The sequence below is a fragment of the Bos grunniens genome, chromosome 5 (genome assembly GCF_055505025.1).
Source record: "Bos grunniens cultivar Pamir isolate PY7600 chromosome 5, Bosgru_T2T1.0, whole genome shotgun sequence".
NCBI classification, from domain to species: domain Eukaryota; kingdom Metazoa; phylum Chordata; class Mammalia; order Artiodactyla; family Bovidae; genus Bos; species Bos grunniens.
In genome coordinates, this window is record NC_141169.1 from 109,262,915 (window position 1) to 109,286,423 (window position 23,509).

General features: G+C 42.0%; 1 protein-coding gene across 27 annotated transcripts in view; it reads left to right on the forward strand.

Moving 5' to 3' along the window:
- ERC1 (ELKS/RAB6-interacting/CAST family member 1) overlaps window positions 1-23,509 on the forward strand; it is a 267,903-nt gene that overhangs the window by 154,217 nt on the left and 90,177 nt on the right. For 3 of the 27 annotated variants that reach the window (XM_086402569.1, XM_086402564.1, XM_086402568.1), the window contains one exon: window positions 13,512-13,772. The exons of 20 other annotated variants lie outside the window; for them this stretch is intronic. In XM_086402569.1, the coding sequence (XP_086258695.1) occupies window positions 13,512-13,614 (103 nt within the window). In that variant the 3' untranslated portion in view covers window positions 13,615-13,772. Of the gene's footprint in view, window positions 1-5,975; window positions 7,744-9,892; window positions 12,845-13,511; window positions 13,773-23,509 lie in introns of those variants that run through there. 4 more of the 27 variants (XM_086402558.1, XM_086402557.1, XM_086402559.1 and 1 more) reach the window with 2 other exon arrangements.

The window sequence follows — 23,509 nt, forward strand, 5'->3', positions numbered from 1 at the left end:
TTTTAAACAGCCTGCATATTGTTTGTCCTTTCTGCACATTAAACCTTTAAGACAGATGGAACGTTGTTTAGATCCGGAGTTCTTTAGAGTTCTTTTCTCTCTGGCTTAATATTCTAGGAAGCTATTTTGTTAGGATGCCTGTCAGGATAGGAACAGTTGCCGAGGAAACATCTGTAATGTACACCTCGAGCTTATACCGGAGTCACTGTCGGGGAACAGGTGAACCCCTCCTCTTAGCAGAGGATGTCTTTGCTGTGCGTGCGGAAGCAGTGATGGCTGGCTTCGTTCTGTTTCTTCTTTGCCTTTTCTTCCACATAATGACATTCTCCCAGGACCCGTGGACGTTGGTATAATTTTCCACGAAGAATTAAGTTACTTCTTCTCAATGTTTGTGGCCATATGTGTTTGATTGGAGATACTGTTGGTCTCCAGAGCAGGGTGGTTACTGCCTAGCAGAGACAGCAGTTTGATCTTAAATTAAGCTTAGCTTCATGGAGAGGGCAGTGTACACTCTGCAGTGAACCTACCAGAGCACAGCTGCCCGCTTGGGCTCGGGGGTTGGGATCACTTTGGTGTTGTCTCTCAAGCTCACAACATTCCAGACAGACCACAGTCCCGTTGGTCTTCCTTGTCTTCAGCCACATCTACCCTGCACACCTTCCTTCTCTCTCACCATTTCTTGTTTTTATCATGCTGTCTTGCTTGTTTATATTTCCTATATGTTTGCATTTTCTTAGCTCACTTATAAAATATTTATAATCCTCGAATGTGTCTTAATTGCCTTTATCCAGTGTTCCAAATCTGGAATTGACAGTTAATGTTATGAAAAGAGACAGTAAAAACAGGACAGTTCTCTCATAAAAGTGTGAGTGACTCATTCAAAAAATATCTTACACATTGGGGAAATAGTCACGATACAATGTTAAGTAAAAAAAAAAGGCAGAACCCACACTATAAAACTGATTTTTCTGTGCATATATGGGTGTATTTTTAACAAAGATAATAAAAACTGGGAAGAATAATCCTCAAAATGTTAAAAGTACTGATCTTTGAATGGTGGAAATATGGATCTTTCTCTTCTTTCTTTCTCATACTCGTTGCATTTTCTAATTTTTCCATAATAAGCATGTATTAGTCTTAGATAAAACATGGCTGTCCGTTGGGACAGAACAGGGCTAGTATGGTTGATTCAAATGTGTGTTTGGATATTATTTATTTACTTTTTTAGAAAAAGAATCAAGCTGTCTATGCATTGTCTTGTGTGTGTGTGTGTGTGTGTGTGAAAGGCAGATATTTTTATAGAATTGTATTTGTCTTAAGGTTTTGTTTCCTGAGAGCCTAAAATACCTGAAATGTGTTATGTGAAGTGAGTTTTTCATTTCAGTTTTCCTCTGTGGAAAGCATGTAATGTCATCCATGTAATATGGTAGGTGCCTGTGTATGCCTGACTGTTGCTGGACTCCGTGTGGTTTTCCATTCACCTGTATGGCCGTGTTAGTTGGTCACTGTTTTATATACTGTTTTAAGTTCTGGTGTATGACAGGCAGGGCTTCTGCGGTAGCAGGAAGTAAAGAATGGTAAAGGTGGTCAGAGGGTAAAGAACCTGCCTGTAATACAGGAGACCCTGTTTCAATTCCTGGACAGAAATCTCCTCAGTGTTCTTCAGTCAGAATCACCTGGAACTTTACTCTTTCATAGAAATTTTATAGTGACACTGACTAGATTCTTCTTGAAAAAAATTCCTTTGGGGACTTTGATAAGAATTTGCATTTTTTATAGACGTAACAGGCAAAATTAGATATTTTTATAACAGTAAGTCTTGCCATCTACTTACATAGCCTATTTATCCATTTATGTTTTCTTCTATGACCTTCATTGGTATTTTGTGCATTTTGCCAGCAAAATTCTCACACATCTCTTATTAGATTTATTTCTAGATAGCTCAGTTACTGCTATCATGAATATGGGCACTTCTGGGTTATTTTAGCTCATGCTTGATCCCTCATTGTCATTTTCTGTTTTATGGAGTGTTTTCATGAGTCTGGAGCAAGAGGGAAGGGTCCTTATATGTTGGCTTAGTTTGTAATATTTATCAGAAATTTAAGTTCCCATTTAAACCAAATTTATTTTCAAAATTTTGGTTTTTTCCTTCTGTCAATTTTTTTGGCCTTTTATTTTTTGTATATTTACATACTTTTCCTTCTTGAAGTCTTCAAAATCCATAACAAGGACTTTGATTGCTACTTTTTAGACAGAACATCTGTTGCAAAGTTTTTGCCATTTCTTCAGGGATGGGGTAAATTACAACTCTCTTAAACCAAAATTTTATGTGGAAAGGCAGCAAGAGGGAGTGATGAAAGATGTGCTGGCCCTTCTTCGTCTCTGTTTCTAAATGTTGTTTTGTTCTCTTAAATTTTTGTAAGGTGGGGAGTCGATTCTGCCTAAGAATTTTCACCTTTACCCAAACTCTGTGTGTGTTGTGGAATAGTTTATTTTTCCAGTATACTGTAAAGAAAAAAACCTTTCTGTTCCCAGCCTGCTCACGATACAGAGCTCCTGTTGCTTTGGCTCCGAGTTCCATTCTGCCTCATGATAAACACCTTCGTATCTCATTCTGTCTTAGACTCTGTGGGCTCTGGGAGCAGGCCCACAGAGGAGACTCACTGTGCTGTCCAAATGAGCCATGACAAGCATGGGAGTGGAATTCGCTGCTGGGAAGTAGACCAGGTGGTATTCAGGGGGCTAGTTCCATGTGGTAATCGCACAACCCATCTGTATGAAAGCAGAAACTAGAGGAGTGACGCTTTCTAGCCACTAATCTCTTGGAGAGATAAGACAGTCACACTGTGCTCGTGTGTTTCCATTTCCCCACATAAAATTGTGCTGGAGGACATTTCTTTTTATTTCTAGGTCTGATTTTTTTTAAGTTGTTTTATTTTTCTTTTATAGGCAGGCTTAATGGGACTAAACCCCTCAGTATGAAGACCCTAAGGCACCAGGGTCAAGTCGTTGTGTTATTAAGTGGGTCCTCCGGCCCGTTCTGCTGGGGATGAAGCCCTGTGGCTCAGGCTGTCAGTGGTTCCAGATGTGGAAGAGGACCTCATCAGAGGGCTTCTTCACCAGAACAGATATACACATCCAGTTGGGCCTGTGCTAATTGAGGGAGTGTTTTCCTCCCCTCTTACTGTTGCTCCATCTGTTAGAAAGTATCCAGATAATTGCACAACACATACAGACTTTGATGTATCCATTACATGCAAACAGTGGAAGTGCTTCAGCATGCTTGTTTTGGGGACAGTTCATCCGGGGACAGCGGGCAGATCCTTCTTCTTACCAGCCACCATTCTGGGATGCCCAGATGGGTCCAGAGGAAGAGCAGCCCCGAAGCCCATGTGTCACCCACCAGAGGTCACTCACACCCATCTCTGTTGTCATGGAGACGAGGGCTATATTACCAGTGTCAGCGGTTGTCAGTGTCTTTGTATGAGACACCACCCCAACCTTACCCCGCCTCCATACCCCTGCTCTGAAGTTTTGAACAGAATGCTTTAGTGAGACTGTAGAATCACATTAGATAAGGTAGTTGTTGATTTTTAGTGCTCAGGAGTTGGGGAACACGGGCTTAGTTGTTCCATGGCATGTGGGATCTTCCCAAACCAGGAGTTGAACCCATGTCCAGCAACAGCAGCAGCCCCTATATTGGCAGGTGGGTTCCCAACCACTGGGCCACCAGGGAGGCCCTGCACATTGGACTTTGAATGAACTGACTCTTCCCTGTATTCACCTGGGCTGTTGTTGGTGTGAAGGCATGTCTTGGCCACAGCAGCATCTTCTCTTCCTACCATGTTTTAGCATTGGGGGCTTCCCCATCTTGTCTTTGTTTTCACTTTTAAAGCATAAGAAAGATTCCAGAGCTGTGCTTTGTTTTTATTTTAAACTAAGACCAGAGCAGCCTTTCAGTCACTGGTCACTGGCTAGTTACATCAATGATTCCTTTATACTTCCCAAGAGTTTTTATTTAAAACTGAGCATTTTTACTTGCTCTGTAGGTCACAGGGATCATATCCTCTGTGGTATTCCTTCTCGACTCAGCTTCTTAAAGAATTGTTGTAAATAGAGGCTTTTAACTTAGACCTCTGCGTTTCACGGGTTCGATCAGAACCAAACCATAGGCTAATAAAAAGTTCCAGGTGAAATTACTGTGGTATCCTATTGCATTCTGGGCTTCCCAGGTGGCTCAGAGGCGAAGAATCTGCTTGCTGTGCAGGAGACGTGGCCGTGGGTTTGATCCCAGGGTCGGGAAGTTCCCCTGGAGAAGGAAATGGCAACCCACTCCAGTATTCTTGCCTGGAGAATTCCAGGGACAGAGGAGCCTGGCAGGCTAACATCCTTGGGGTGGCAAAGGGTCGACGCAACTGAGCGACTCAACAACGACAGCAGTCTTCATACTGATAAAGCTGATTAGAGTACGTGACTATGTTTGCAGCCAAGACCAAGCCTTCGTGATGTTTCTCTCCTGAATTAAAGCACAGCTGATGACTACAGGCAGAGAACAGGACATACATTCTGTGTAGAAGGCAGGAGAGCAGAAGGACTGAAAGGAGCCTGTTTATCTCCCTCGTCAAAACTTGCCAGTCAGATAACTCTCATGGGAGTGAGGCTGGGAGCTGAGGGGCAGACGTGGAGAATGAGGAATGTTATCCTGAGAGGAGGGGGAACGTTTCACAGGGATTCAGGAGGCTCATAATCAAGTTGGTGTTTCATAACTTCTAGCAGTCGGGTGTCATTCCTGATGTGAACTTTGAGGATAGACACACAGGGTCTGAATCTTCCTTCTCACTTAAGTGTGCTTGCTTGGGCAACCTGGGATTTCCAGGAGCCCTATAACAGATACAACTGCATTCCAAGAAAAAGGGACCACTGACTTCTCTTCCCTGTTCCATTCATACGGTGTTAAATATATTCATGTTTGCTCTTCTCAAACTGCAGTGGAGTTAGGGGCGTGAGACCGACCTTGGTTGAGCAGTAGTTACTCTGATAGCATATTTCTATCAGTCTGTCCCTGCATTTGATGGTTTCTGGGAAGTTGTAGCTAGTAGAGTGGTGGTTGTTGTTCAGTTGCTAAATCTTGTCCAGCTCTTTGTGAACCCGTGGACTATAGCTTGCCAGGCTCCTCTGTCCTCCACTGTCTCCCAGAGTTTCCTCAAATTCATGTCCATTGTGTCGGTGATGCTATCTAGCCATCTCATCCTCTGTCGCCCTCTTCTCCTCCTGCCTTCAGTCTTTCCCAGCATCAGGGCCTTTTCCGATGAGTCAGCTCTTCATATCAGGTGGCCAAAATATTGGAGCTTCAACATCAGTCCTTCCAATGAATATTCAGGGTTGACTTCCTTTAGGATTGACTGGTTGGATCTCGTTGCAGTCCGAACAGTGATACATAATGCTTAGTCCAGCTTATTAAATTATGCTGCTGCTGCTAAGTTGCTTCAGTTGTGTCTGACTCTGTGCGACCCCATAGACAGCAGCCCACTAGGCTCCCCTGTCCCTAGGATTCTCCAGGCAAGAACATGGGAGTGGGTTGCCATTTCCTTCTCCAATGCATGAAAGTGAAAAGTGAAAGTGAAGTCGCTCAGTCATGTCCAATTCTTAGCGACCCCATGGACTGCAGCGCACCAGGCTCCTCTGTCCATGGGATTTTCCAGGCAAGAGTGCTGGAGTGGGGTGCCATCGCCTTCTCCTAAATTATGCTATGTTAGTATATATATAGCCCATCTTTTTCATTACAAAAAGTGGTGCAATATCTTGGCTTATTTTTCATAAACATACTCAACAGCAGAACAGTTTTTCCAGTAAGTGTTGCAGTTAGTTCTTACTCCTCCCATCCTCTCCTCTCCTCTCCCTCTCTCTTCTTCCTTCCTAGTCTTTGTTTCTTTCTTCTGTTTTAATAAACATCTATAGTAATACCTGTGTTTCAGGAACTGTACTGCTGCTGCTGCTGCTAAGTCGCTTCAGTCGTGTCCGACTCGCCCACCAGGCTCCGCCGTCCCTGGGATTCTCCAGGCAAGAACACTGGAGTGGGTTGCCATTTCCTTCTCCAATGCATGCAAGCGAAAAGTGAAAGTGAAGTTGCTCAGTCGTGTCCAACTTAGCGACCCCATGGACTGCAGCCTACCAGGCTCCTCCATCCATGGGATTTTCCAGGCAGTGTAATTTTGAACAAGATATATTCAGTCCCTTTATCTAATACTCTGTTGATATGAGGGCATGTTAAGCAGGTAGGAATTTAGTTATGATTGTAATATCTAATTAACAAGAAGTTTAGTATTAAATTAAAATTCCTAACAAGGAATCTGAGCTCCTCTGCAGTGATCTTCCGGGTGAGCTGGCATTTAAGACTGGAAATGGTGTCAGCACAGTGGCGACCTGGGGCTCCCTAGCACTCTTCTCTCTGCCAGAAACATCAGCTTGAACGACTGTCCCTGCACAAAAATACCATTACAAGAGTCAAGGACTCACATTGAGGGATCCAGCCTCTACGTGAATGAAGCACAGAAATAACAGTGCATTGACGAACGAAGGAGTCTTAATACATTAGCAATAGCTCAGTAAGCTGGAAAACCACTGGAAATAATTGAAAGATCTACATCGAAGAAGGACCTGAGGCACGGGTAGGAATGCTGTCTGATGGAAAGGTATTAGAGAAAAACAGAACTTCCTAGGCAGCAGAGTCGGCATAAAGAGAGGCCCAGTGGTGGGTGGGCTGAGAGTGCTCAAGGGTCTGATGAAGGCCATTGAGATGAGCGTGCAAGGTGAGGTGGAGTATTCAGGATGCCTGAGATGGGCAAGATTTACATCACACACAGCCTCCGAGCCCGTGTCAAGGATGTTACATGTGAATCCTGAGGTAATTGCCTTAAATTGTAATTTTTTGCCTTCTTTCTTGTTAATTTTTATAATTATGACTTCATATAATATAGTGATTGACATGGATACACTGCTTTCTTATTTTCCCATTGAGATAGTCTTTGGTCTCATTTGTTATGAATGAACCAGATCCCTCAGATTACTGTTTCAGCTGCATCATGTGGAGTAGGTTGGTAACTATCATTAGAAATCTAAGGTGGCAGTGTTTCTTGGTTCATAGAGTCAGTTGCAGAAACCTCAAATAGTAGAGCTGAGATGATCAAGGGTAAGGAATGTTTTCTGGTCATAAGATACTAAAGGCTTTATGAACTTAGAGAACAAGAGGGACGTGCCTTTGGTCTTTCTAGATAAGTCTAGGAAAATAGTTTATCAGTACAATTTTTATTGTCACTTGTAATCTAAATCCATTGTTGCTTTATTAAAAGGAGTCTTTCCTTTGCCTGCATGTATCACAGGCTTTTTTCCTGTATGGGTTCTGGGTTACCAGAATTTAACGTGTACAACTTATTTTAGACTAGGAATTTCCTGGAGTGGAACTAAGTAAGCACTATTATGGTTTTGTTTTGGGGTTTTTTGCTCAAAAAAAAAAAAAAAAGTAGTTGCATTATTGTATAGAGTTATCAATTATCTTTCCGGCTCTTTCTCTTGAACTAATCATGCCTTTCTTCCTTCCTGTGGAGATACATTATATAACCAAAAGTGTTTTCAACAGCTGAATAGACTGGAATTTGATTATGTTTGAGTAATATAAAAATGTTTCCATTGACTTTGTGATTGGATTTGTAGTAGGGAAAATTAAACCAGTTATTGGTTATGCTACCCAGGGTTACATAATTGCATTTTGTCTTTTGTGTCTCAGCTTGGATGTTGGATAGCATAATTTCTTCCGTTAGCAGTGCATTTTCTTCTGTTTGTGGCTGCCATTTGTATGGTTCCATTGAGGGCAACAATGGGTGTAAGCGGGACTGTTTATCTGTGATAGGGCTGTGGTGGCATACACCATTAGAGTTTCTGTTCTGAATTTAGTACTGCTGAATGCCCTTCACAATTGCACTCATCTCACATGCTAGTAAAGTAATGCTCAAAATTCTCCAAGCCAGGCTTCAGCAGTACGTGAACTGTGAACTTCCAGATGTTCAAGGTGGTTTTAAAAAAGGCAGAGGAATCAGAGATCAAATTGCCAACATCTGCTGGATCATGGGAAAAGCAAGAGAGTTCCAGAAAAACATCTATTTCTGCTTTATTGACTATGCCAAGGCCTTTGATTGTGTGGATCACAATAAACTGGAAAATTCTGAAAGAGATGGGAATACCAGACCACCTGACCTGCCTCTTGAGAAACCTATATGCAGGTCAGGAAGCAACAGTTAGAACTGGACAAGGAACAACAGACTGGTTCCAAATAGGAAAAGGAGTACGTCAAGGCTGTATATTGTCACCCTGCTTATTTAACTTCTGTGCAGAGTACATCATGAGAAACGCTGGGCTGGAAGAAGTAGAAGCTGGAATCAAGATTGCCGGGAGAAATATCAATAACCTCAGATATGCAGATGATACCACCCTTATGGCAGAAAGTGAAGAAGAACTAAAGAGCCTCTTGATGAAAGTGAAAGAGGAGAGTGAAAAGTTGGCTTGAAGCTCAACATTCAGAAAACGAAGATCATGGCATCTGGCCCCATCACTTCGTGGCAAATAGATGGGGAAGCAGTGTCAGACTTTATTTTTGGGGGCTCCAAAATCACTGCAGATGGTGATTGCAGCCATGAAATTAAAAGACGCTTACTCCTTGGAAGAAAAGTTATGACCAACCTAGATAGCATATTGAAAAGCAGAGACATTGCTTTGCCAACAAAGGTCCGTCTAGTCGAGGCTGTGGTTTTTCCTGTGGTCATGTATGGATGTGAGAGTTGGACTGTGAAGAAAGCTGAGTGCCAAAGAATTGATGCTTTTGAACTGTGGTGTTGGAGAAGACTCTTGAGAGTCCCTTGAACTGCAAGGAGATCCAACCAGTCCATTCTAAAGGAGATCAACCCTGGGTGTTCTTTGGAAGGAACGATGCTAAAGCTGAAACTCCAATACTTTGGCCACATGATGCAAAGAGTTGACTCATTGGAAAAGACTGTTGCTGGGAGGGATTAGGGGCAGGAGGAGAAGGGGATGACAGAGGATGAGATGGCTGGATGGCATCACCGACTTGATGGACGTGGGTTTGAGTGAACTCCAGGAGTTGGTGATGGACAGGGAGGCCTGGTGTGCTGCAATTCATGGAGTCGCAAAGAGTTGGACACGACTGAGCGACTGAACTGAACTGAATGCCCTTCGGTGCCCTCTCCTTGACCTCTGGTTTTAAGCAGGAAGGATGTTAGAAACAAGTGAAAGAAAGTGGCATGTTTGCTTATTGACCTCCTAACCCATTGGAGATGATTTCAGAATGTATTTATTTCTCAGAGAAGAAAAGCCATTGTTTTTAAAAATACATTTTAATCTATTTACATACATAATTTAATATATTGACTTCGGCTGATTGTTTCATTACTCCTTAAAAAAGTACCCCTGTCTGTTAAATCATATGTATTTTTAGGCTTCAGTCATCCTCCCTCTTTTTGAGTAGTTCCATTCTTTCACAGGAATTGAGTTTGGTTTTAAACATTTCACTGTTCTTTCCCATTCACAATCCAGATCCCATTAGTAAACAAGGGTGAGGGTGTGGGTTTGGACAGGCAGCCAGCCCTCCTGTTGAGAACTGTGTCACCGCTCCACTGTGCCCAGCAGTTCCACTCCTCAGTTTAGACGGGATGACAGGACCAGCATCAGGCCTTCAGAGGCATCCCCTACTCGCTTCCCATTCCTAATTCAAACTATACAAAATTGAGCAGAATATGTGTGAAGAGGATCCTAAACAAAAAAGTAGACTTTTTTCCCATGACCGTTTCAGTACTTTTCCCAAAATTTCAAATATTCTTTTCAGGTATTATTCTGTCTCCTTGGCTGTAGTGGTGGGCATGGACCTATGCAGGTGGTGAGCATCCTTCATTCGGGCTGATTCAGAGATGACCACCCATCAGGACTTCAGCCCGCTTCCTGCACACACTCTGTTAGAAAGATGAGAAGGATACCAAAATTTTAACTCCAGGAATATGAGTCATTCACTGTAAGAGCCTTCAGAAAGTTATTTAACCTCTTTGGGCCTCTGTTTCTTCATCTGTGAGATGAGAACACTGGTGCTAATAGAAAAGTGGGCAAAGAATATGAATGCGTCATGAACAAAATATGAATGCAGATGGCCAGTAACACTACAGGAAAATATTCTGTCACGTATGACAAAAGAAAATTAAAAGATGCCTTTCTCAAATATCTCACACAAAAGGACAGATATGATAACACCACCATTACAGTAAGAATATATTTTAAAGTATATACAGTAAGTTATGAGTCTGACTAAGCTATTAAGCATTTCTGCAGTGAAATTGGGTTTATTTATCAGTAGCTTTAAAAGCAGACCTTTTTGACTTTGCAACTCTACTTCAAGAAACTTGTCCTTAAAAATGTACACAAGTGCACAATGACTGGCCTACTGGACTCATAACAGGGATTTTAAACTAGTTTTTTTTTTTTCTTTCATGCATTAATTAAATCACATGGAACTGTATAAGACATAAATATATAATTTACTGTCAAACCTTTCTCCTTCTAGAGAAAATGTAAGCCACGAGTATTTAGTTTGTTTTATTTTCACATTCGTGTTAGAAGGATAATGGCAACCGTCTCTAATTAGATTCAGATATGTAACTTTTTAAAAAAAAGTAATTGTGGCAGCTTTCTTTGTTCATTCATCTGTTTTGCTTTAATCTGTCCACTTGTTGGTGTCAGTTTTACCTCTTGTGAAGCCTCCACGTTTTTCCAGATGAAACTTGCCTAACTGTCTGGTTCCATGAGGGCCTTATGCCTCTGTCTTCTGTTTCTTCTTTGGTTTTTAGAGTAAGTAGCATACTCAGAGGGTTTTCTTTAAGTTTTTAAAACTTGAAGCTGTGGCCTGTCCCAAGTTTATCCTTAGACTTTTTCCTTTCCACATGCTGTTCTACCTGTAAAATAGTCTGTTCATTTTATTCTTGATTTGGCCTGTTGAATGATAGAAATAGATAAGAGACAGATGGTGTAATGGAGTTTACAGGAAGACAAGAACATGAATCATGGCTTCTCCTCTCATCACTTCATAAAAACTGATAGCAATTATTTTATCTCTAGAAGCACAGACCCACAGTTTGGAATAGTAACATTTTTTTTTTTTTACCCTAGTGTGCACTATTAGGGTAACTGAGGACTACTATTAATATTAAATATATGAGAAGCCTTTTGGACCAGCTTCTGCTTAACCCTTAACCTGCTTACCAGGTTAATTGAGGCTGTATTTTCTCTCTGCTCCAGACAGGGACTAAGAGCTAGGACAGCTGTGAGACCACTCCTGACACACCCCCAGGCATTGCAGCTGACTTGCTGAGTGACTGCTTAAGTTAGTTTGTTTCCATTCTTGTTTATTCCACTTACTCAGGATATTGTAATCATGCTTTTTATCTTTTATGAAACCAATGATATTCTTGTAAGAAAAAAAAAATTTTTGTGAAACTAAAGCTGAATGTTTTGGAGAGAAGATAAAAGTAAAAATCATTGTTTAAAAATCGTTGCTGAATTAGGTAAAAGTGAGGTAATCGTCAACTAAGGAGGAAATTTTTTTTTAATATAAAAATGTTTGAAACTGAAATTGCTTTCAAATGTCTTTAAGTACCAGCCCTTCTTCAACAGAACTGGGACTTGAGAGGGTGCTTTCTGTACAATGCAGGGTTTAAGGCATTGGCTCACACAGTGAGCTTTGGCCCTTTCCTGCATCAAAAGCGCCAGCGGTGAAGAACCCGGCTGCCAGCGCAGGAGATGTCAGGAGCGCAGGTTCAATGCCTGGGTCAAGAAGATCCCCTGGAGGAGGGCATGGCAACCCACTCCAGTATTCTCGCCTGGAAAATCCCACGGACAGAGGACCCTGGCGGGCTGCTGTACACAGGGTCACACCGAGTCGGACGTGACAGAAGTGACTTAGTGCACATGCACGTACATTTTTTCATTCTTTAATGAACCTTTTTGAATCAGCAGAATTGAGTTATCACAGAAAGGGGCATCTTGTACAGTTTCTTATAATTCGTTGATTCTGGCAGCTCCAGAAAGTGCAATTTTTATATAGAATATTGTCTTACAAATGATTTATAGAAGCATTCTAAATCACTGATTCTCAAATAGTAAATAATGAAAAGCTACAGCAACTTTTCCACAATGTGTTAAATCTTAAACACAAACTAGGATAAATTTATTCATATAAATTTGGTTTTAATTCCAAAGACAAGTTTATTAAAGCAGGGGTCCACAACCTCTGGGATCTAACGCCTGATGATCTGAGTGGAGCTGGTGTAATAAAGTGCACAGCAAATGTGATATGCTCGAATCATCCTGAACACGTCCTCCTCCCCGGCCCGTGGAAAAATCGTCTTCCACGAAACTGGTCCCTGGTGCCAAAAATGTTGGGGACCGCTGTATTAAAGAATATTGTAATTTTTTGCAGTTGGAAAAGTCAGGTTTTTCCCAGCCTTTCACAAACACTAATTCTAAACCCAGGAAGTCACGACAGCTGCGTTGGGACATGACTTGCCTGGGTTTGGTAATTTACTGAGATACCTGCCAATTGCAATTAGAACCCTCCGAGCTTAACCAGGATAGACTTAATTATTGGCTTGCTATATTTAAGTCAGAAAGAAAAGCTCATAGAGGAATTTTGTACCCATACCCTGAAAAAAAAAAAAAACGTGAAGCTGGTTTTGGACTAAAATTTCATCGCTTTTGTGGCTAATGAGGCATGCAGTAAATTGGCAGGCTCAGCCTACTCTGAACACAGCGGTGCAGTGTGCGCCTTCTAATTCCCAGCCCTCGGGAGTCCAGCAAAGGTCACAAATTAAACAAAGTCAGGATTAATCAAAACTACAATCAAATAAAACCCAATCATTAATCCTCTCCTGAGTTACAGAGGAGCGATTGTGTCGGCGTGTGAGAAACAGCCGGAGAGGGCTCTTTTGTAGTCCGCAGGAAAGTCCACATTAGGCGTCAAACAGAAAAATGAAACCCTGCAGGTGAAGGAGCCGAGAGACACTGGCAAGTTATGCAGGGTTGCCAGTGAGCCTGGGGAAGATTGAAAGGGCTGTTGGCAGGGGCCGGAGAACCTGTAGGGCTCCGGAGAGGGGGCCTTCTACTGAGATGAGCACCATTCGCTGGGAAGCTTAGTGTTTGGGGCTAGCAGCTCCAGGCAACAGTCTCGCCCAGGTTCACTGCCAAAAATGTACTGTGCGATTCTCAGCTCTCAGTAATTGTGAAGAAGAGTTTCTGGAAAAGCATTTCCTCTATGGGAGTCATTAAGTGTTTGGAGTATGTCACACCCAAGAAAAAGGGGAAAGTTCCCAAAGTTTCCAAAGAAGAGAACCTGCAGCCCGTGTTTCTTCCATGTTTCTGACTTTTGACCTGACTGATGCTTGCTTTATTGTTATTGTTGTTAGGTTGCTAAGTCACGTCAGACTCTGCGACCCCATGGACTGCAGCATGCCAGGCTTCCCTGACCATCACCAGCTTCTGGAGCTTGCTCAAACTCATATTCATTGAGTCAATGATGCTATCCAACCATCTCATCCTCTTCCACCCTCTTCTCCCCCTGCCCTCAATTTTTCCCAGCATCGGGGTCTTTTCCAGAGAGTAAGCTGCCCTGAGTATTGGTCTCCAACTCCAGAGAACTGAAGTGATCTTAAGTGTGATTCTTTGTTTGTTTGTGTTTTTTCTTTTATTTTCTTCCCCAAATTTTGCATCTAGTACATTATTTGGGAGTGTTTCAGTTTACCCTGTCCAATCTCTTCATGACTTCAGATGGTCAGCAATTATAAAAGATAAACTATTTACTGACACAAAGGTATAGCCGTGAAAGTCCTTCTTTTTATATTCTTAACGTGATTTTAAGTGACTTAAAATGACTTCATAGAGTATTAATCTAATTACTCTCTAGACTTCCTTCTGGGATGTTGTAAAAATTCATATTCAGAAGCATGCTCAAAGGTGGTAACTCATTCTGAAGTTAATACACTATCTGCTTTTCCTGCAAGACTCTAGATGACCTTTGCTTAAATTCACTTAAATTCACATAGACATGTCATATGTATAGGCGCACACACTGCATTCTGTGTTACTGAAGGAAGTCTCACTTAATAATACTTCCCTTTCTATAGTACATGCAGAACATTTTGATATTTTATTTCTGTTTCACTTATTTCAGCAATTAGAACAGCACTAAAGTAACGATATTCCTGTGTTCTTTACTTTGTTTATCAAGCATTCTGGTGTGATTTCTGTCTTTCAAGATGTTGCAACGCTTGAGGGTTTTCACATATTTCCTTAGGAGGTCCGCCTCCACACAGGCTGCCTTATCCAGAAACGTTACGGTTTCTGCGTGTGGACTACAGCATGCACGGTTATGCCCCAGGTCTGCAGTTTGTATTCCATTCTACCTATGTAATATAGAAGAACTGTCCAATGTATACAACATTCACAAATATTTTGGGGGTAACTTGTAGCTTTCATTTTAAAATTTTCTGTGTGTGCAAAGCTTAGCTGGCAATTAAGTCTTTTATTATTTAAAAAATATTGCAGATTTAGGGGTGCATACTTAGAGGGTAAAAGCAAAGAAAAACAAGCAGATGAGTAGTTACTAGGATAAGGGATGGAAACAGGCAGGACTTCTGGGCACTTACGTGCCCCTGTCTTGGTGGTTACATGAGTGTTTGTTTTATGATGTGTCAGTTTACATGTGTACGTTTTATGCACTTTTCTGTATGTGTTGTATTTCTAGTAAAAACAAAAATGTTAATTAAAGAAGAGAAAAAAATACAGAGGAAAAAAAAATGCCACGCACTCCTCCCAGAATGATTCGGGTCTCCTCTGACTCTCCTGCTCACTCACGTTATGATCGTGTGTACTTGACTTGTCTCATCCTCTTTCGTAACTTGTACCTTCACGCTGATTCTTGCTGGAATTTCCTTTATTGTCTCCTGTGTGGTCTTCTTGTCTTATTGTAATACATGCATCACATCGCCTGACATAATGATTGGTGTAAAATTCAAATCTGCTGAATCTTCGACTTAAAATCTTTCGGTGTCTGTATCTCCTCCCTTTATGTCCCCACAAAAGATTTACTTTCTTGGTATGGTGTGTGCAGCTCCCTGTGATCTCTCTTTTACTTTCTGCTACCCCCACAGGTGGTTGTGGTTCATATATTCTCATTGCTGTGTAGTGTTCCCACCTGTGGCTTTACTTTCTTTATACACTTCAACCATAGATAGAAATTTGGAAATTTCTATTTAGAAATTTGTTTTCTTTATACACTTTCTTTATACACTTCAACCATAGATAGAAATTTGTTTCCAGTTTGGGTATCTTACAGAAAGACCACATTAGATTTTATTTACCTCTTTACTTGCAGTCTCTTCCAATAGGTTCTGAATTTATTGAGGCTCTCGTTTTAATCTTGTACCTTCTAGCATGTTACATGGCATGTGAGTGTTTTTTGAAAGAATGGAGAGAGGGAGAAGGAAGTGTAATCCGAGGAGATAAAGAATTGAGAGTTCCAGGTTTTTGTTCAGATCTGGTCTTGACTGAATCCGTCCACAATTTTCTTTACGTGTTCTTATTCAGGAAGTTATAATGTTGTGACTGAGGCATGGGAACCCCTCAGGTATTCTGTCCTGGGTTTAGCTTAGTTTCTTCATATGCGACAGCTTTGTTTCTTTTCTAAACTAGAAGCAAAGCTGAAGCAAAAAGGGATGCCTCCCCCACCCCTGTTAGCTCATAGTCACTCTAATAGGAAGCAGGATTGATTAATGGGGTGGAAAATACAGGTTTGTTTTCTTTTAATGCATTTGAAACAAGTGAAGTCAACCATCGTGATCTGCGGGCGTTCCGTATGTGCCAGTTCACCTGCTGCTGACAGTTATTCATAACTGCACACGTGGTACTCAGACACAGCCGACCCAGCCGTTCGTGAACCTGGGAGGGTGGCCCGGCTTGAGACTCACCTCCATGCACATCCCAATAGGGCTGAGCCGAGAGCTGTCTGCCTGCTCAACACAGGTCCTCCTCGTGGCCTGAGGAGGCCCCTTGCTCCCCTCCTTTGCATGGAGGGCTGTGCAGTCTGGCATCCCTGTGATGCACCTTGTGGAAGAAGCCCGTGTGCTGGCTAAGCTCCATTTAGGTGTGAGCAGTAGTGCTCATGAGTTCAGTGTTCATGAGTCAGCAGCACACGTTAAATACAGTTGTGGTGGTTTAGTCGCTCAGTCATGTCTTGATTCTTTGCAACCCCAGGGACTATAGCCTGCCAGGTTCCTCTGTCCATGGGATTCTCCTGGCAAAAATACTGGTGTGAGTTGCCATTTCCTCCTTCAGGGTATCTTCCCAACCCAGGGATTGAACCCTCATCTCCTGCATTGCAGGTGAATTCTTTACCACTGTGCCACCAGGGAAGCCCATTAAATACAGTGCCTTTAACGAAAACACACGTAAAACAGTTTGGTATGGATTGGTTGATGTAAAGGTTGTAATCAGAAGCTCACGGGAACCTCATCCTGTATCTCCCTTGGAGTAGCAGTCCAGGATTTACTAATTCAATGGCCACACCTGCTTTATAGACCATCACCACCACGAATAAGGAGCATTGTCTGTGCTTGACTGCCTTTTACTTCTGCTGTTAACAAACTAGATTTATTTCTATTTTCCCAGGCTCGTTCCTCTACCACCTGTTATAAAATCAGTTGGCCTTCACTTTGCTACACACGTTATGTAACTATATCAAGCTTAGATTTCCTTTGCTGCGTCTTCTCCTGGAGACACAAGTGCCTCTTGTGAAAGTAGCACTTGCCTGCTGCTCGTGCACCATGGAGCCGGGTTGTCAGTGCTGTTTTTAAGTTATCGATTGTGTGTTGACTTAGGAAATGCAGCTTCTGCTTAGTTTAAAGGCAAACTGGCTTCATTCACGGAAACTTGAAACCTTTAAAGGTTGTTCTACTCCCAGTGAAGATTCTCTGTGGGCACTTTGGATAGGGTAGTTTTTACCCGTGGTTCAGGTGCTATACTGGGAAGGCAGGCAGTTGCTTTAGAAATCTTTATAAAGAACACTTGGGTGTTCACATAACAAACGTTTGTCTTCCTTTACTGTTCCCTGCTCCCATAAGCTCATTGAATTCATTGTACCCAACTACACAGCATGGACACTTCTCTGCTTTCATGCTAATGAAATTAAATAAAGACTAGGAATTCACTGGAGAAGGCAATGGCAACCCACTCCAGTACTCTTGCCTGGAAAATCCCATGGACAGAGGAGCCTGGTAGGCTGCAGTCCATGGGGTCACTAAGAGTTGGACACAATTGAGCGACTTCACTTTCACGCATTGGCGAAGGAAATGGCAACCCACTCCATTGTTCTTGCCTGATAATCCCAGGGACGGGGGAGCATGGTGGGCTGCCATCTGTGAGGTCGCACAGAGTTGGACACGACTGAAGTGACTTAGCAGTAGCAGAAGCAGGAATTCACTCCCACATTAATAGCATATTCCTAGAAATAAAGAATTAACTTTTTTTTCCACACCAGTCCTTTTAGAACCAATGATCAGATCATTTTCTGGGTTTTAATGCATTGAGAAGTAGTCAGTCATCTGCTTCCAAGTTTGTGACAGGGGAGTGCACAAATGACCTTGTGCTCTTGCAAGATTATATGCTCAAATTGATATCTACCTGCTTGATGCAGTGAGAGACTTAAAGTCCCATTGTTAAAGTACTTGACATTGAGTTAGTCTAGGCATATGTGATGTTTAGAATTATGGGATTTTTCTGATCTACACCTGGGGGGAAAAAGTGAAAGTGTCAGTCACTCAGTCATGTCCGACTCTTTGCGACCCCGTAGACTATAGCCTGCCAGGCTCCTCTGTCCATGGAATTCTCCAGGCAAGAATACTGGGGTGGGTTGCCATTCCCCTCTCCAGGGGATCTTCCCAACCCAGAGATCAAACCGGGCCTCCTGCATTGCAGGTGGATTCTTTACCAGCCGAGCCACCAGCAAAGTCCTTATACCTGGGTTTTGTTAAGTAAACAAATTCTGAAATTTCATAGTGAAAAAGATGGCATCTCTAATTACACCTGGGGAAAATACCTAAGTAGAGACGCCACCTCCTTCACTATGAAAGTTCAGAATTTGTTTACTTAACAACAGTTAAGAACCAAACTATTACCTTTTTCTTCCCCCTTCTCTGTGGATGCTGTGTAATATTTGGTCCCCTACTAATCAGCCCCACCTTTTGTCCTTGAAGCTGTTTCTCCCCTCTGACTCTGTGGTACCTTGCTGTCTTTACGTCTTGTCTCTGATAATGACCTTTGTTGTTGTTGAGCCGTGATTCGGTATGTTAGTTATTTGCTTGTAATCTGTTTTCCCTGCTTGACTGTGGATTGCTGCTTGTTTATTATCTCTGCACATCCCAGCACCTAGCACATGTTAACCGTTCTGTAGCTGGTAGGTAGTGAGTACCTGTGGGGGTGAACCGTCTCCACCCGGAGACGCTGGTGCTCCCTTCGTGTGGCCGGAGCTTGCCCATCTCCCGTCTCCGGTATTTTTTACATTATGGACTTCAGAGCCAAACAGAGCTGGACACACAGCCTGGCTCTGCTGCCCACTCTGTAGGTGTGACTGTGGGCGAGTGGCCCTGGGAGCCAGCTTCCTCACTTGTGAGGAGGAGCCACATGGTCGCCCGCCTCCTGGGTGCTGTTGGTTCCGGGACAGGGTGCTCTCCTGTCTTCCCGTCTCTTCTCTTCGTTTGCAGGCAGGGCCACTGGTGCTCGGAATGGGGGAGTGATTCACACGCAGTCAGAGCCAGCTTAGTGACAGGACTGGCACAGGCTTCCACTTTGGTTGCCACTGGATTCTTCCCACTATCCCAGGAAACATCTGTGTTCATTTATTCTTGTGTGTACAATTTTCAGTGAGAAACAAACAAAAGCTATTGATTCATCTTTTTTTCTTTGCTGTCTTGCTAATATCTGGTGCTTATAGAAATTGCTGTGCATTAAGCATTCATTACACTAACCCCATCCCAGAGAGATGGGTGCTGAATTCCAACCTATGAAAATCTCCAGGAATGGTAATTCCGCAGTTCTCAGCAGTTTCTTTTAGGTTCACGTCTTCCCAGCTGACACAGTTTTCCAGTTCTGCACTTTTATCCTTATTGAAAACTGCTGTGACTTGCTTCAGTAGTCGTTTTCCCATTTGGGGCATGTTTGTATTTTCTAAACTTTTGATCTCTAACATGGTTTTCCAGTTTGCCAGCCTAACTTGTCCCTTTTAGATTTTATTGCATTAATTCAGTTAACCTCTTGCAGACTTCCTTTTTCACACATGATTTTCTTTACTGTTGCTGATTAAACACTAATAAGAGTTTGTGTGCCTTCACAGTGGACTGGTAGAATTCTAGTCTGGGAATTGAGAGACCTTCTGTTTCTTCCATCTCTCTCTTTGTTTCTAGGCTTCTTCAATATCAGACTGGCAAAAAATTACATTTCTAAAGTAATCTTTTGTCTTAAAAAAGAAGGTCCAAGTTGGTATATAGTATGTGTTTTGTGAGGAATGTGAATATTCTGTATACTTTTGACAATAGGGCTTGAGTGTATAGTGTCTGAAACCTGAATAATTCCAATTTTAAAGTCTGAGTGTGGGCAGAAAGAATAGTAGTTAGTTGTAGAGAAATTGTGTGGCCATGTTTTACCCAGAGAAAAATTAAAGACTTAACCCACATTCTAAAATAGAAAAGACTCTTGGAAAATTTTTGCTTAGAAGGAATGATTGCTTTTTGTTTTTGTCTTTTTTTTTTAAAAAAAGCAGAACCCCACATTTCTGCTCTTAAATGTGCAACACGAATTGTCAGCTGTTTCTCCCTCCCACTGTTGTTCTTTCTCTTCTGATCTGTCACCTTCTAAGCTCTGAGTCTCCGTCAGGCTTGAGCCCACGCTGTTAATCACGCATCTCTCTCCCCCCAGCTCCCCGGCCCGCTTTCCCGTCCTTCGTCCTGACCACAGTGTATTCGAATGGCGCCCATATGGTGACAGAGCCACTGTTAGTCGTTTCCAACTCTGAGCTAATTGACCCAATAACGTGGATAAATGTGTGTAGTAGGTTTAAAACGTATCCATCTGTTCCGGATTTGCTTTTGCTTTAGAGAAGTCAGAAAGTCCAGGATGCCGTAAGAGGCTTAGTCTTCTCTCACCCTTGGCAGCAGACAGATGTACTGATAAGGTGATAATGAATCCGAGAGTCTGCCCTCCTGGCCAAGTAGGCAGGGAACCCGGACAGTGTGCTGGCCTCACTCTGGAGCCTGCCAGTATTTTTACTTCTTCATAGGATGCATCTCAAGGAGGTTAACAGGTGAACTTTTCCTGGGTACCTGGCTCTCATGGAAACCAAAGAAGAATATACGTTGTGTTACTCTTAATGTGCCAAGTTAGAGGTCTTAAGTTCCAGTGACTATAATCCAGGCAGTGGAAACACTGGAAGGAGCGGGTGTGTGTGTGTGTGTGAGAGAGAGAGAGAGAGAGAGAATGAGAATGAATTACTTGCAGCAAACTATTAAATAACTGTGGCCACCTTTTTTACCCAGGGTGAGGATGAGGGAGATGCATATATTTAAAAACTATCTGATACTGTATACAATATGCCAAATGAGACATTCCAGAATTATTAGGTACTCCTATTTATCTGATTTCTGGAAATGTTTTCAAACCATCCCAAACTCAATTGAAAACAGCATCAGAATTTAAAAGTAAACTTTCCAGTGTTGTTTTCAGTTTCAAATGCTAGCGAACCTCTCATTATTCTAAATTCAGTTTCCACTGAGCATTTTTTTTCAGGTTTCACAACAGTGAAATATTTACTCCCTCTCCACCCATCCGTGGGACTTCACTGATGGCTCAGCAGTAAAGAAGCAGCCTGCCAATGCAGAAGACACGGGTTCCATCCCTGGGTTGGGAGGATCCCCTGGAGGAGGAAATGGCAACCCACTCCAGTGTTCTTACCTGGGAAGTCCCATGGACAGAGGAGCTTGGCAGGGCTGTAGTCCGTGGGGTCACAAATAGTTGGACGCAACTAAGCGAATAACGCTACTCCTCCTCCATTAATTTTTTAAATAAATTGATCCTTAAATTTGCAGGTTTGTCAGATTAAATTGTTTTCAGTAATCCTGTTCTTGCTGGTAGTGTTGAAGTTCAGTGATATAGGTCAAAACAAAAGTTAAAATCTCAGCCATTTTTTAACTATGAGAGTTTGAATAAGTTAATTTATCTTTGTCTTTCCCATCTCTGAGATGAAAATAATTATAGCACCTCTTTGGGTTGTTGTGAGAATTAAATCATCATCAGTATCAGTCATGATTGTGATCATAATAATCAAAAGATTGATCAGTGACTTGAAATTGATTTCAAGCACTAATTTCAAGAAATATTTGATAGACCATTTCCTACTCACTATTTAATGAAACAGTTTTTTGTCTTTGGTGTTTATAGAGAAGCTCTAAAGCTTGTCTTCTTTGGTTTTAGAGCATGAACTTTGGGAAGTTTTTAAAAAAATATTTTATTGTATCCATCAAAGTTTGCCTTTGTCTTTGATTTTCGTAGTGGTCCAGCAAGGAGACTTGATAAGGGAAACCCAGAAAACCATATTTTAAGACAAAATTTTACAAACAGAAGCAGTTTATGTGTTAATGTGCATCTCTATACTAATAGACATTAAAGAACAGTCTAATATACTAATACAGTCAGGGCCTTTCTTGTTTAGCTTCTCTTACTAATTTCAAGGAATCCATAGTGTGCTGTTTCTAAGTAGATTAGAGGTTGAAAAATGCTAAGTGGTTGCGGATCCAGAGGTTTTGTCAGATTTGCCAATCTTGTCCAGTAAGCATTGAGTTTGGCTTTGTTTCTTATTCTATTTACTAGTGTTTTCTCTGCTGTAGTAAAACAACCCACAGAATCCAAGACGACTGATTTTATTGCTCAGCATGTAAATAAGAGCCCGTCTCATGAAATTTGGTAAATTTAATATTAGAAGGACAGAAATTGGACAGGATAGTTCGTTCCATAAAGGGGATATTGTGTATATTTTAACCTTTTTTGATTCCATTTGTTTTTCAGATTAGCTTTTTTGTTGTTGTCTTGGGGATTTTTTTAGTTACCAGGTCTTACTCTACCAGTTATCAAACTGGTGTCTCTGGCCAGAGAAGTCCCTAGATTAGATTTTTAAGGACTGCGGTTCTTATAACTGACCACACCAACCACCCATTCCTCTTTCTTGAGGGAAAAAAGCAAAAATAAGTAAAAATTGTGTAGACATTAAAGAATGAGGGTTACAGTATCTGCCTGCAGTGCGGGAGACCTGGGTTTGATTCCTGGATAGGGAAGATTTGGAGGAGGGCATGGCAGCCTGCTCCAGTATTCTTGCCTGGAGAATCCCATGGACAGAGGAGCCTGGCGGGTTACAGCCCGTGGGGTCACACAGAGTTGGACACGACTGAGCGACTAAGTACAGCACAGGATTCCAGAACAGCACTTATTGCTCCTGAGTGTAGTATATCTTTCATTTCTTTCCTAACAAAGGTACAGATTGCCTTACCTGCTCATCCTCTCCACTTCCCCACACCTGCCTGCTTCTTTGTGTTATGTTTCTTTACTTGGTCATTAATCGTTACCACTGTATACAGACTTCAATTTGACGTTGCTTTGATTTAACAACATGCAGACTCATATGGAGTCAAATTAGCCCATTTGGTTTCAGGGACCCACCTGTGATATGAAACCACCAGTCTTCTACTTTGAAAATCATGATCTGAAAACTTCTCATTCTTTTGGAGAAAATGAGCCAACGTCAGTGTGGCGTCAGTAGTCCGAGAAATATACATTGACTTCTTTTCTGAATCTTTTACGGGTTGGTTTATATCTGAGTCCTTACTTTGTGACAGTAAGTAGAAAAGTCCTCGCTATACTGATTTGCAGCCTGTTGCAAAGTGGAACAGAGTTAGAAGCAAGGCACTTTTCTCAAAGCCCGTTCATGGAAAAGGGGTAATCCAGAGTCTGGCCAAACGGCCCTTGACCTGACGAACTAGACTGAATAGCTCACTGTATTATGTCCTGTCATTCCACCTAAATTCCCTGATTGTCAGGTGCTGGACTCTAGTCAGTCTTGGATAATCCTGAAGCTGAAGGTATTCTTCAGGATCAGGCCTCTGATGCAGAAAAGAAGTTCATCTGTTTCTCAGAAGGATGCAGACTCAGTTTTGGTCCTGCATGATAGCACTGTTTCCAGACTAAACTTGGTTAAACCTTCTTTATCAAAACCAAAAGGATTACGCACAGGAAGAGCTTGGGACAGATTCTGTGCCCTAATTCTTGATGTTTGAAAGCTGATTCTTGAGACATAAAGAAAAAGCTCTCC